This window comes from Thermobia domestica, chromosome 11, assembly GCF_964235325.1.
Source record: "Thermobia domestica chromosome 11, izTheDome1.hap1.1, whole genome shotgun sequence".
Taxonomy (NCBI): Eukaryota; Metazoa; Arthropoda; class Insecta; order Zygentoma; family Lepismatidae; genus Thermobia; species Thermobia domestica.
In genome coordinates, this window is record NC_137464.1 from 190,741,439 (window position 1) to 190,756,537 (window position 15,099).

The 15,099-nt window shown below is 37.0% G+C and overlaps 1 protein-coding gene across 3 annotated transcripts in view; it reads right to left on the reverse strand.

Annotated features, from left to right (window-relative positions):
- Hel89B (histone acetyltransferase 1) overlaps window positions 1-15,099 on the reverse strand; it is a 170,501-nt gene that overhangs the window by 64,439 nt on the left and 90,963 nt on the right. For all 3 annotated transcript variants that reach the window (XM_081731440.1, XM_081731439.1, XM_081731438.1), the window contains exon 18: window positions 6,507-6,660. In XM_081731440.1, the coding sequence (XP_081587566.1) occupies window positions 6,507-6,660 (154 nt within the window). The remainder of the gene's footprint in view (window positions 1-6,506; window positions 6,661-15,099) is intronic.

A 15,099-nucleotide genomic window follows, 5' to 3' on the forward strand; every position in this document is an offset into this window, starting at 1 on the left:
AAGGGAGACGTGGATAATAATTATAGTGGAATCCGAACCACTTTTATCGTTCAACAGTAATCCACCGGGAATTGGACCCGGTACCACAGAAGGCAGGCGTGCTAGCCACTAGACCAGGGGGTGGGGGGTGGAGTTGGTATTGTTTATAGCGGGCCATATTCTTTGTGAAGTTTTCCTAGGTAATGGATTTCTTTTTGAAAATCGGTTTAAAACAGGGGCGTCATTTAGGGAGGGCAGGGAGGAGCATTTGCCCCCCGTGAGTTTGAGATGTATATAGATTTTATCATTAGAATAGTAGTATATCAGTGAAAAAAGCGAAATTTTACTTATATCAAGAGGTCTTGCCCCCCCCCCCCCAAAGCAAAATCTGAAATGACGCTCCTGGTTTAAACTATTAAAAACACTATGATAAAATATAAAATATAGGCTACTACTAGGGGAAGGGCGCCAAAAAGTCACTTTGCCCGTGTGAAAATTTGGCCTGCTCCGCCCCTGCGTACTTTCTGTATATTTTTTGGCCTTGCAGCTTGTGCGGTCCCCACGCCACATTGTTGCGGGGGCGCTATTTACGCCTACCCTTCGAATGTAATTCAATAACTGTTTAAGAAATTCTACCATCAGCGTGAAAACGGGAATATATTTTTCTAATAGTCCCATAGAACTTTCACTCAGAACGCCAGATGCAATTTTTCAGAGTGGGCTCTGGCTAAGTAGAAGGAAGATCTTTTTCCTAAGTAAGTTCCTTTCAGAAAGTTTGCTATTTCTTTAACAGTGATGTAAATAAACATATTCATCGTTATTAGCTCGACAACAAACCATCCTGGACAAATCCCTCTAGAACAATGATCGGCAAAAGTTATTCTGCCTAATTTTATAAGCGACTCAAGGGTGAAACACTTGTTAACGAAAGCAATGTTGTGTATATACTGCCTTGTTTCTGACAAAATATAAAATCTTTTGTAATTTTTAGACACTTTTCCTATTCTTTTTGTCACCCTTGGTTGTGTAGGGAAGCCTCGAACAAATAAAGAAGAGGTAATATTACAGTTAAGGGGCGCTATAAATATATTAGGTATTTCTTTTGTTACCTAACCATAACGGCCTAGGGTCGTCTTCAGTAGAATAAAAAATGCTACGTGATATTACATTCACGAAGGAGGAAAGGATGCTCTAAATATATTTCTTATTCATTTTGTCTGCCCTGCTTCTCAGAAATTATATACCTTCTGTTGGAGCGTGCTGAAAAGAGAGGAGGGGAAATAGAACGTCGTGCCCAATCATACATTTTAAATTTTGTAACGTGGTTGCTCAAATTATTACTAAAGAAAGCACTTTAAACTAAGATGTCTTACAACATTATGTAAGGGTGGCATATTCAGGAATAATAATAATAATAATAATAATAAATATGAATGTCTTTGGAGAGCCGAAATTATGTGACACGAATCATTATAGGTAGAGCTTTAAGATCAGTGGTGATAGGGGAGGAAAAACAGGATTTTTCTCTCTGTGACTCTCTAACGTTAAGATTATGTGCTGAAGGTAAGAAGCATCATCATTCTACAATAGGTTGCTTTTACGTAGAATATCTATTACTTGAGCTCTCCTCCTTCGGGCAACTTTGCTTATGTAGTAAATTCAAAACAATTTCAATTTCAGACAAATATTTATAGAGAAAATTAAACATTTAATAGGGAAATCTGTTATCAAAATATCCAAACACGTAGATAGAAGACTATGTACTGAGAAACATTGTGAAACTATAAAATTCTCCAAATTAGAATTAACATTTACTGGAAAACATTCGTTATGCATCAGTGAGCACAGGGGAAATAATTACGAATCTGTTTGCAAACAAAAATTAGACACACTAATGCAAATGCGACGATATTTTCTCTCTTATTTTTTTTTTTTTGTATCGTCATGAGTTTTACACATATGTTACAATTTGATTCTTTCCCAAATAAAAAAGAAATAAAATAACCTTAGTGATAAAAATGACAACAGTACTTCCACGGGATTCGAACCGTCTACCTTCGGTATACAAACTCGTTGCTTTACCTAACTGAGCTATTTACTCTCTTACGTAAGCTGAACCTGTTCTACAGTAAAGACGATTTTTCATTACGATTGGGCTAACAATTCGTCTTTTTCCATAGGTAATTTCCACTATTTGCACTATCTATACGTTAATACTTAGCATAGATTCATATATTTGGAGTTCGCTGATAATGCATATAATAAGACATATTAAAAATATTTCGTTAAAATTTCCGTTTGTGTATCTAATCCACGCTTCTCTCAATGACATAGATGTCGCTGCTTCGTGTTGAACTGCAGAATTCCCTCGCGTTCTTGAAAATTTCCCACTTTAGCAGAGTTGGTAATTCTCGAGATTTCTGTCGATTTAATGTTTTTTGCTTCTAATTTCTTTATTTTAAGCTAATATCTAACACAAATATTAAAAACGGGTTTGTTATTAACCTGTCCTGCTGGGGAAACCTTCCGAAATTTCGAACATATAAAGAAAAAGGAGATATTTTCAAAAAACTTCAAAATAAAGAGACGCGTCATTTATTTTGCTCATGGTAGTACACGGAGAACATATACTCTTGCTTCTAAATAAATATGCAGGGCTGCAAACCAATATATGAAATCACTGTGGTAAAACTAGAAGAAAGCACGCGCGTGACTATGGTCGTAGCCCGGAAATATTGCACAACTAAACATAAACAAACAAAAGCGGATGTAATTGCTGAACCATGCGTAGGTTTTGAGATCTAGCATGAAACATATCAAAACATTTAATTTTTTCCGGACTATGACCATCGTCACGTACTTGCTTTCTTCGCGTTTTTACCATGTCCTTATTTTTTTCACCATGTAATATCAGTTTTTTTTTTCTTTCTTCAATAGTTTATTCACATATAGAATTACTTTGTGGTCTAAGCAGCAATTTTTAGCATTTTGCCCTCCTGAGATATTACACCCCAAACATAACATCAAATTACGAACTTCAACTTTCGGACCTCCATAAATCTATGACACCAGTAGTATCATAGGTGTGAATATTTCTGCAGACTCTTTACATGCAATAGTATGCAGAACAAAACATATGAACCCCCCCACTTTATGCCATTCCAAAATACAGTGCCTTTAAAATTGTAATTTTCTGTACTTTTTCTAGTGATTTCATGTATTAGTTTGCAACCCTGCATGTTTATTTAGAAGCAAGAGTATATATTCTCTGTATACCTCAGTCTCTCCTCTAAACATTCATTTTTGTTTGGTGTTTGTTTGATTTATACGTCCTGAGCAACTGTAGTTTTCGTAAACGCTTGCAGATGCAAAAATTGACACTCCACCGACAACGAAGATGGCCGCCATTCAGGAACACTTGCATATACGACAGCGTGAATGATGTTACTGACCTTCTCTTACACAAGGTTTATCACGCTCCAATTTCTATAATTTTCGGAGATGGTCGAGCAACCATTTTCGCCATCTTTAGACCACTTCAGATGGATTGACCCTAAAGAGGATCTTCTACGGTGCACGTGTTTTGAGTTCGACTCCCAGTGGAAGTATAATACTTCCGATTCAAACCTGAGTAGTACTTCGGATCCCATTTTAAGCAGTAGGCCCAGCCTCATATGACTCAATGTCAGAAAGTCACACGAACTCCAAATAATAAATCATATACTTTCTGCGGACTTGAAACACCGTTTGCACCGAATCTTTCCACAGCGTTTGCTGATATGCTAGGAATACCTCTTTCCTGTAAATTTTTAATTCCTTGAATGACTTCTTCCTGCACACTGTTCTAAACAATGTTTGCTGCTATTGTAGATTTTAAATTCAACGAATCTTATCCCATACTGCTTTCTTCCTAAACGGATGCCATTTTACTAACTCATGTATTCAGTTTGGTAAGTGGATCGTATAACACAAGATGTCGGATAAGAAATTGTCAAGAACTTTTACAACTTTTAACAGTTTCTTCCTCCTAAATCAATCAAATTGTTCTACAACAGCTAACTGAAGACTGACTTCTATATTAGCATGTAATGTTCCTAAAAATAGGATATATTTATACGCATGTCATAGGTATACGAACAGCAGTACCACAGTATACGCAATTCTCTTCTGTCATCATTTTTCTTATTTTTATCATAAAAGAAACTATCTACTACATATATATAATAAAGATATAACAGAAACATCTGTAATGTAATTATGCAAATGTACGTTGTAAGACTCTTTTAACACCTTAAAATCAAACTACCTGATTTAATAGAAGTGATATTTCATTTAATTTTTGTTATATGCGTACTTAGCCCTAATCATAGTAATAAGGTCTTCAGAGTTTTAGGCTTCACAACCTAACTTTTTTTTTTTTTTAAATAATAATATACGAAGGATAGGACAAGTTAGCGACAACAGCTACCATATGCTTGTTGTTGCTGATCTAGAAGTAATTAGTATCGTTTGGTGGTGAAGGAACAGTATCGTTTGATGATGATGATGGCATACCAACGTTTCATAGTTATATTGATACCTGGCAGTAGTATGAGTTCATTTTTGTTTGTGGTGTTTTAAGAGTGCTGTCACCTGAATTAGAGCAAAAACGAACGAAAGAAACAATAACTATCAGAATATCCCTCTATTTATATACATACATAGTTCCACCAACATATAGAGAGCTTTTGTCACAATAAATTAAATAAAATAAATGAATTGCTAGAAACTTAATTCCACGCTTCATTTTGTCAAAAGGAAAACCCATCATATTATTCATGAAAGGAGAACATTATTACCATGGATATTTCCTTTTAAAAATATAATATAATATATATATATATATATATATATATATATATATATATATGGAGAATAATCATACTTAAGAAAGTGAAAGCACAGTTCGAAAGATACAATATATCTGAAAAAGAAAGAATGGACAACACTCTTGTGCTTTAGCTTGAAGCACTGCCTCTCGTGTAGCGGCCTATGATAAATGTTCTCCACAAAATTTCTTTCTAATACGTAATGTTCACCGTTCACTTTGTTGTTCAATATTCCATAGATTCGAGTGCTACGTGGTGTGACTGGAAAGTTTTAAGACAGTTAGCAACACTGCTCAGAAGGAGTACATATAATCGCCCGTTAGCATAGAAGCGGTGGCTTGGTGTGTCCTTAAGACATGTTGAAACATGCACCAAGATATCTTTATTCAGTACGGCGTAGCAACCAGTTGAGTATGGGCGTGTATGTGTGTCTTGGCGGATTTTTAGGTGCGCAAAATGGATGAAAAATTGGAACAACGCGTTTGTGTGACATTTTGTTTTAAAACTGAGAAATCTGCTTCGGACACTTACGAACTCTTAAAAACAGCTTTTGGAGAAAAATGTGTAAGCCGGTCAAACGTGTTTATTTGATTTCACAGATTCAAAGATAGCCGCAAGTCAGCAGAGGATGACCCCCGGTCTGGCTGGCCTTCAACATCAAAAACTAACGAAAACACTGCGAAAGTTGGACGATTTAATGCGTTCGAACCGTAGACTTACAATTAGAGAGATGGCTGAAGACCTGGCGGTTCAGTCAATTTTAATCAATGATTTGAACATGCGTCGAGTGTCCGCGAAATTCATTCCAAAAGTGTTGTCACACCAGCAGAAACAACACAGACTTGAAGTGTCCCAAGCACTGTTTAATCGAGCCGAAATGGACTCAGATTTCTTGAATAGGGTAATAACAGGTGATGAATTAAGGGGTTTATGGGTATGATCCAGAAACAAAGGCCCAATCTTCTCAGTGGAAGAGTCCAGATTCACCAAAAAAGCGCGACAAAGTTGGTAGAATGTGAAGACAATGTTGGGAGTTTTTTTTTTTTTTTCGATTCTAAGGGTATCGTGCATCATGAATTTGCCCCTAGGGAGCAGATAGTCAACCAGGAATACTACAAATGTGTCCTTCAGCGTCTGCGCGAAAATGTGCGGCGGAAAAGGCCTGCCCTCTGGAAAGAAAATTGGATTCTCCACCACGACAATGCACCAGCGCATTGTGCGTTCTCGATCCAGAAATTTTTGGCTAAATTTAACATTCCTGTGCTTCCGCAACCCCCGTATTCCCCAGATTTGGCCCCGGCCGACTTCTACCTCTTTCTTAAATTAAAATTGTCATTGAAAGGGAAGAGATTTGACTCAATCGAGGACATTCAAGCAAATACGGAGAGAGTGCTTGACACCATCACAAAAAATAATTTTCAGGAATGCTCCCAGAAGTGGAAACACCGTTGGAATCGGTGTGTTCATTCAGCAGGGTACTACTTTGAAGGAGATCCATCACAACAGCCTGTAAGTACTGCCATTTTTAAATTACAAGCCCAGTCTTAAAACTTTCCAATCACACCTCGTATAATGCGTAAATAATGTACCTTCTAGCATCCCAATGAAGAAGAAAAAAAGAGAAGTATTTTCTAAGCCACAAGAATGAATGGTACGTACCATTTGATGATGGGTCAACCTTTTCCACCAATGTTCCTATCATGATTTCCCAAAGTTTGGCTAGTTTCACAGGAAGATCTGTCATAAAATATCTAGCAATGGCTGTAAGAGCAAACATGGATCCTCGACGTTGTATTCTGTTCTGGTTTTGTTGCTACAAGAGAAAAATACTATCACCATACACCACACACATATACAACAGAGACTTCTACATGTAAGGTTCAACCAATTATCACTTGTTAAGGGCTGCTAATTATTAACTACCTAGGGACTTAGACACTGCTATGCTCTCTCAATTTTTAATGCGAAAACAATACAAAAGATTCTAAACATAAACTGAGAAATACTACCTACATAAGATACTGTAAAACACTAGACAAAAAACGTATACCACCACTGTTAAAAATACAGAATCCCTTGTGCTTCTAAGGGATAGGTACGCAACCCAGTAGATATAATAAGTTCTGTGTCCTACAGATAATGTTTAGCGCATGTTTGATATCAGCTTCCGTCAAATGATGTCCGTGAATTTTTTCGAGGTTTTCTTTTTCCTCCTACTTTCTTTATTACGCTATTTCCTTCATTATCATCGTCACTGTCTCTCCTATCCTTAAAGCATTAGCGCACATGGTTCTTGGTTCTATTTCCGATCGGGCGCAGAATTTCCAGTGTTCACTCAGCACAATAGGTCAACTAGAAAAAATACCGGAATTAAGAAGCAGCAAACTCCTAACTCGAAACCTAGTAATAATGATGGGAAGGAAAAATCATGTGGTTTGGAACGTCAGTTTTTTGAATAATATATAAATTATGGCGTTGCAGCAAACAAAGTCAACTTGATAGTGACCATTCAATTTAGTGATAAGTGATGCATGGTCTTGAAAGATGACGAGCTAATATCTTAAGTGATTGGTTAAGCTCCAAGCAATTAATCAAATGATCCAAGCATCGATCACGAACGCAATTATTTCTAACTTTCTTGATTCACTCGACTTTTCTGACTGACTTCTTTATTCTAGGAGCTTTCCACTCGATCCTACAATGCTAATTTAACGTCCAAAACATCTAAAGTACATGCTGGAAATCTACTCCAAAACCACGCTCATCACTGGCCATAAGTTAAAAAAGTTATGGAGGTGAAAGCTTTGCGGAAATTAAATCAACAAGACCTAGATTTAGTAGTTGACTTGAAACAGTGTACGACTGAAGTGGAAACGTGAGTGTGGGTCGAAGATTGAACAAACGTTTCCAGCTTACTGTTACGGTAAGTTAATTACTACGGTATCTACTTTCCTCCTACAGCTGTCATATATCATTGCTCTTGAAACCTGTATCACTAATTATTTGTTATTTTTGAAAGAATACCTCAATGAGTTTCCACGAATAAATATAAAATTCATTGGAGAACTCAATCCAATAAATAAAAAATACAATAATACTCACTAATAATATATTTTATATATATATACATATTAACCGATAACTTTGACTGCAACAGCCTGCTTTAAACATTTTACTCTAACTCCTTCCAAAAATTATTTGTAAACGAATAACTTACGTCGCATCATCTTTATTTTAGATTATTATTAACGATGTCCAAAACATTTATTTCTCTTTCAAATTCTGGAAAGTTCTGAACACTATTCTTCTGAATGTACTACACACAGTTTCTAATAATTTATTTACTTTTACTTTTTACGATTACATCTTGTAAACAATTGAAGCTACTAAACTTGAACTCGGGAGTATGTGGTACCGGTTGGTTGGTTATGCATTAGGAGCTTCTCTTTGCATTGGGTTTTAGGACAGTTCAGGGAATAAACCCACGAACACCGATACTGATAAATGCCTACAAAATACATATACTACATGGTGTCTAGCAAATTTCTCTCAGCAATTTCCCGACTTTTTCCAGACTTTTCCCGACCATTTCCAAATTTTTCCCAACTCATTCTAAAAAAAAATGTTTTCGTAAAATTAGGAAAGATTGAATGTAATGAAAAAGTGTACAAGTTCTTACCTGATCAAAGAATGTCTCCTTCTTCATATATGCAATGAAACAATCTAATCATGCAATTTTTTGATCTCCTCCTCTATGGTAGCAACCTGTTCTGACAACTGATTTACGATTTTCTGTTTCTTTGCTTCAAGTTCCTTTCGTCTCTGTTCTACTCTTCTTTTTTCAGCGGCCCTGCGATCTTTTTCTGACATCACTTTTCTGCGGTGTTCTTCGGCTTCCTTAAATGTCGCGTATGCGTTTCTCATTGATAGAATCATCTGCTTTGGGATAGGAAGGGCTTGTATGCCACCAGCCTCATTGACAGCATCATACACTACACGTTGCGCCACTAAAGAATCCTCTGACAAATTTTCAACTACTATTTCCCTGTTTACCGAAAAACCCCTTTCTAATGCTGCATTACCGTGGGAAAGAATTAGGGATATCTTTACTATTTTGCACAGATATACATCATTTGGTGGTAACACACTCATCCAGAAGTCATCAAGTCTGTGTTCATTTCATTTGTACGACTCCATTTTCTCCCGCACATGTGTCTGATCTACTAGAGCATTGTATTCTCTGTCTGCCTTTTCTGCATCAGACGCTGAGACAATATTACTCTGCACTAAAATTTCGAACGTTGCTCTCATTTGTTTAACAGCTTCTTCCTGTGAATGACCAACGGTTGAGGGATTAAGAAACGTCAGCGCTTTTGTAAAGGAATATTTTAGCGGGGACCTCTCCTGCAGCTTGGACACTAAATGTTGATAACATTCACGTACTTGCTTTCGGAAACACAACATTTTCTTTTCACTAACTTCTGTACATCTCCTCAGTGCTGACCTAGTCGCATACCCATGGTCAATTTCCTTGATACGAATTAAATTAATATATGTTTTCACTTTTCTCCATAACATCAATAGCATTGATACTCTTCCTGTCCATTATTTCTTTAACCAAGCGAGACATCAATACTTTCAATAACTGAGTAAGGTTACCATTCAAAAATGGAGTCATAGGAGTGTCTGACTGATATTCAGTCAGGAAAGGCTCACAGTCCTCAGCAAGAGATTGAAAAAAAAAAATGCTAAATGCTAATTTTGCATAGAGCAACTTGTCGTTCAAATTTCTAGCTACTATTCTGAAACTTACAGTTGGGTTCTTTGTCTGTTCCCTTAACCGTTTTAACATACTTTCTCACATGCGGTAATATTTCTTGGCTTCGCTTGGCTACCTTCGCATTTTCTACCCAACGAATATGGCAAAATGGAAGTGGAAACAATGACGAACCTGTTATTTCAGAATGCTGGGCACGCCTTGCTGGTACCATTTCGTACGTTATACTAGGTTCTAAGAAAAGAAATCAAATCCCATCCAGTTTTTTGTATGCCAGTCTTAAAACCACCGTGAACAACGTTAAGACCACACGAGCCAAGTTCAAGGAGCTGTGGAGCGTCTGTACCAAGGGAGGCACAACGTTCCTCTTTCATTAGCCGTAAAAGCGCCCAATTTACATTTGGCCCATCCATTGAAACTTGCAAAAGCTTAAATGGATCAAGCGATTGCAATACATTCTGCAAACCTTGTAGTAGGTCTGTAGCTGTACTATGATTCATAAAAACAGAATTCAAATACCGTGTTCTGACTCTGTTCGTGTTATCGTCCCAGAAGCGTACACTTACATCCATTTGAGTTCTTTGGCAAATCATAATAAATCATGGCAAGACTACACGAGTATGTTCGGTGCTGAGCTAGTTCGTGGCCTAATCGACGATTACGTAAATAAACGCTAACCTAACGTAAATTAAACTTACTTCAAACTGTTTACCGAACGTTTCAACCAAATCTTGCTTTTTTTTTTTTTTTTTTTTGTGTCCAAATTTCCACGTGGTTGGCCTACGTTAGATTATTTAAAGTTAATTAAGTCAGGTTTAAAATATACTAGTTAACGTTACACTTACTGTTCTGCACAAAGTAAAATCTTGCCCAACTTTGTGTATTAGTTTAAGTTACTACATTCTAATAACTTGTTTTTAAATTTTAAAAAATGAGGTACACAATAAAGTAAACATTTATTTTGAGCAGAACATTTCAAACTATTACTGTCTTTAGGTTAGGAAAACTTTGCTTAGGTCTTTGTTATTGTTGTTGTTGTTGTAATAGTTAGTAAAATAAACTTATTTATGACGGCAGAAATGTTGAATACTCAAAATTGACATGCCTGTAATTCATGGCAAAGTAAGAAATGGCATGTGGTTTGCCGTGACATAAAACAACTAGCCTTTAAAATGTTGAATTATTTACGAAATCATTGCCCAGGTAAACTTAGCTGTACGTGAAAAACAATTCAACATTTAATTTATACTAAATATTATATACGCATAGTACAATGCAACGCCCAATTAACCACCCGTTACTCTTGAAACGCAAAAACTTTTCTGCTGTCAGCAAACACTGTTGCCAAACACTCACTCACCACTCTTCTTCCCCCAGCATCACAGCAGGAGACAAACCGCGCGCCTCACATAAATCGCAGAAAATCCACGGTGTACGAGATGCAACGCGTACCACGTGACCGCTTCTACGTAGAAAATAGAAAAACGGTTGAGATGGATCGCGATGTATTTAGAAACACTTAAAAAAAAAAAAAAAAAAAAAAACGATGTAAACGTACTACATCGCGATGCATTTAGGAACGCGAGGTTTATCGGAGTCGCTCCGACAAGCGTCAGCATCATTTCCAACATGTGGAATTTAATTCCATTTTTCCCGACTTTTTTTTCGCAAATTCCAGACAAATCCCCGAATTCCCGACCATTTTTTAAATTTAAGACAAATTCCCGACTTTCCCGACTGCTAGACACCCTGATACTAGATCATCTGTTTCTTGTATCTTTCATCATAAAACAAATCAGTCTACTGTTCATGGAAAGTGCATTAAACGAAGGTAACCAACTATAATTATTCAGATGATGCGTAATTTAACCCTTTCGGGATTTATGGTACGAATCTGTACCATAGAGTATTGTTGTGTTTAAACGCTAATTAAGCTCATGTAACACGTATTGAACTTTTTTTTTTTCATTCTGGGCCAGAGGGGCAAAAATGTTCCGAGAGAGGGATTTTTTAAAAAAGAAAAAGTCAGTTTTTTCCCGAATTTCCGGTTCCAAGTGTATGATACGGACATGTGAGTGGTACCGTTGGAAAGGGTAATACCGAAGAAAATGGCGTTTGAACCATGACGGTACGCCAAATAGTAATGACTAGAAACCGGGTGTTTAGGCATTAAAAACCTCGAAAACAGGCACTTAAAGAGACAGTAAAATAGGCACTAAACTGTAATTCGAAATAGTGAAGATAAATACTCAATACAATTAAAAAATAACTTCGAGTCATAGATAATGCGTTCAATGAATATAGAAACCAGTTTGTTAATACCTTAATTTTGCTGTGTATATAAGAACTAAGCTTGACATGTTTCCAAATTTTATTTATACACTTTATCAGTACACATAGCAGTCCAAGTTTTACAGCACTTTATCAGTGCACACAGCAGTCCAAAGATTAACAATATCTTAACAGTACAAACAGCACTTATATTTCTCGGAAGAGGCAGAATTCTTTCTTGAAGTCTTGAATTATATATTTTTCCAATAAAGTCTTATTTTGAAGAAAATGCATAAAATAGGCAGCATTAGGCACTAAAGCAATTATTTAAACAGGAAGGGGTGAAATAGGCAAAAAAAAAAAAATGTCCAAAATTGGAACTATAATCCCCCATATAAACTTTAAAACATTATTTTCCATCATACTTTTAATTGAAGAATAGGAATTTTGCCTAACATCCGGCCTAGTAATGACGCAGTAATTTTTAAAAATATTTTTATATAAAGGTAACCAAGAAAGTTCTGTCGCAAGACGTACCTGGAAGATCAATAGTCCCCATGAGCATCGACGACTTTCTGCCAACGTTCTGGAACGCCATGGATTCCATCACGGTAGAACTTGGCGGGCCGTGAAGCGAAGAAAATATCAAGTGAATTTTGCACCTCTACTAGGGATTTGGGCCTGGCATCCTCTAAGGTGATTGTCCAAGGAATGGAATAGGTGATAATCGGACGGTGCAATGTCCGAGGAATACGACGGATGCAATAGTGTTTCAAATCCAAGGCGTAAAATGGTGTCCTGGGTCATCCTATCCACGTAGGGCTTAGTCTTGTCCTGTAACAGGACTTCCTTTTCGCAATCCAGAGTTTTGAGTTTTTCTTGAACAAGGCTCAACTGCTGACAGTAGACAGTTGCATTGATGCTCTGACCAGTTAGTAGCAGTTCACGATGCCGCGAGCAGTCACCAAACACACGGGAGGACCTCTTTCTGGTACAGTGCTAGTTTCGGCAGTTTTGGAACCGGTTCATGGGATGCTAACCAATGATGACAATGACGTGGAACTCCGTACAGGACCCACTTCTCATCACATGTCAACAGCCTGTTCAGAAATGGCCTTTTCCTCAGACGAGACAGCAAAGAAACAGGTGTCTGATCACTAATGTCCAGATTTGTATGTAATTACATATTTTTTCCTTCATATGTAGGTTCGTCAAATCCTTAAATGTTTGTGATTGAGACCTGTAGGGTGCTTCAATTCAAGTTTCATATTACATATTTTTACATATTTTGACCAATATTACATATTTCTATGGTTTCTACATATTTTTTTTACATAAAACTGTCTTAAAATTTTGCGTTTACTGAAATTTTAATTTAAAATAAAGAAAAACCTCTCTAACTGTGCAAGGCTTGCATCTAGATTCAATTTTGTCATGTCTATCTTTTCGTTTCTTTACCGAAAGAGAAATATATCTCTCTTTTCTTTATTTGTCAAACCATGTTTCGCAGAATTTTCGACGATAACAAAAGAAATATAAGAAGAAACAAGTAAAAATCCTCCCTCCGGGGTACATTATTAGCGCCCTTTATTCTCAACTCTGGAGAAATACAGATCACGTGCCTGACAGGTGACTGGCCAGGAAATTCCTAAAATGAAGTCTATTTGATTGTTATCGGAGGTCGGACGGGAAAAAGATGAAAGCAAATCCTGCAATTCAAGTTAAAACTGTGTGCTTCCAGGAATTTATTATAAGAGTTCGTTCCAAGAAGCTGGCGACAATGGCAATATCATAGCAGGTAACCTAAGCTTCCAAAGAACTTCGCTTGTTCAACTGAATGACAGGAGGACAAGACAGTACTCTAGTACTGCAGTTACAAAACGCACGTGTTCTGTATTGACCGTCTAAGTTAGAAAGGACTCCGGTTGCCTCAACTTTATCGGCGAAATTGCGGTTGTGGGTAACGATGCGTTTACTACGGACGGTAAAGTGGTGTTGAGCCAAGTATGTGATATATATATATATATATATATATATATATATATATATATATATATATATATATATATATATATATATATATATATTTTTTTTTAAAAAAGGATGTTCAATGAAATCTCAGTTAGAGCAACATGTACGAAGTGCATTCCATGCAAGAAATAAAAATTTGCGAACTGCAAAAAAACAAGTACTCTTGACACAAATGTATCAAGATACTTCAGTGAGTGAGTTTTTCAAAGACCTGTGCCAAGCAATGATAGCAGCAAACATTCCTTGGAACAAAGTTTAAGTGCCAAAATTCCGTGCTTTTCTGGAGAAGTACTGCGGGCGTCGAATTCCTGACGAATTCACTCATCGAAAGTGTTATCTCGAAGTTTGTTTTAGGGAAGCTATAGATACCATTAGGGCAGAAATAGGTAGTTCATATATATTTGGATTTCTGTGGACGAAACAACAGATGTTTTGCGACGTTATGTAGCAAATTTAGTGATTGGAAAGTTAAGTGAAGATGCTCCATCTAAATCCTATCTTATTGCGAGTAAATTGCTGGAACGCACGAATCATTCCACGATTGCTCGCTTTGTAAACGATGGTCTTAAAGTGTTGTGGCCGGGAGGAGTTCAGGAAGAAAAAGTTCTTGTTCTCTATACAGACAGTGCAACATACATGTTAAAAGCGGCTAGAGCACTTTCAGTTTTTTACCCTCACTTAATTCATTTCACATGTATGGCTCATGCTCTTCAGTGTGTTGCTGAAGAGGTGAGAGACAACTTTTGCGAAGTAAATCAACTAGTTTCTTCCACGAAAAAATGTTTTAAGGCGCCACAACTTGTTCAAGTTTACAGAGATCAACTGCCAGACGTGCTACTACCTCCGGAGCCTGTGCTAACGCGATGGGGCACTTGGATACAGGCAGTACATTTCTACAATGAACATTTTCAAAAAATTAAGCCTGTTGTTCATTTCCATCGGAGTCTGCTGTGTCAGTTGGCATTGCTCAGAAACTGTTTAATGACTCAAAAGTAGCGTGTGATATCGCGCACACAGACAGCAATCTTGGTTGGCTACCTACAAGCATTAAAAAGCTAGACTGTTGGGCGGCCTCTTCCGGAATGCATGGAAATCATAGAGGATGCAAAGAGACTGCTGCAAGGTGTGTGTGTGGAGATGTAGGAGAAAAAGTTCGAAAGAAACTAAATGCAG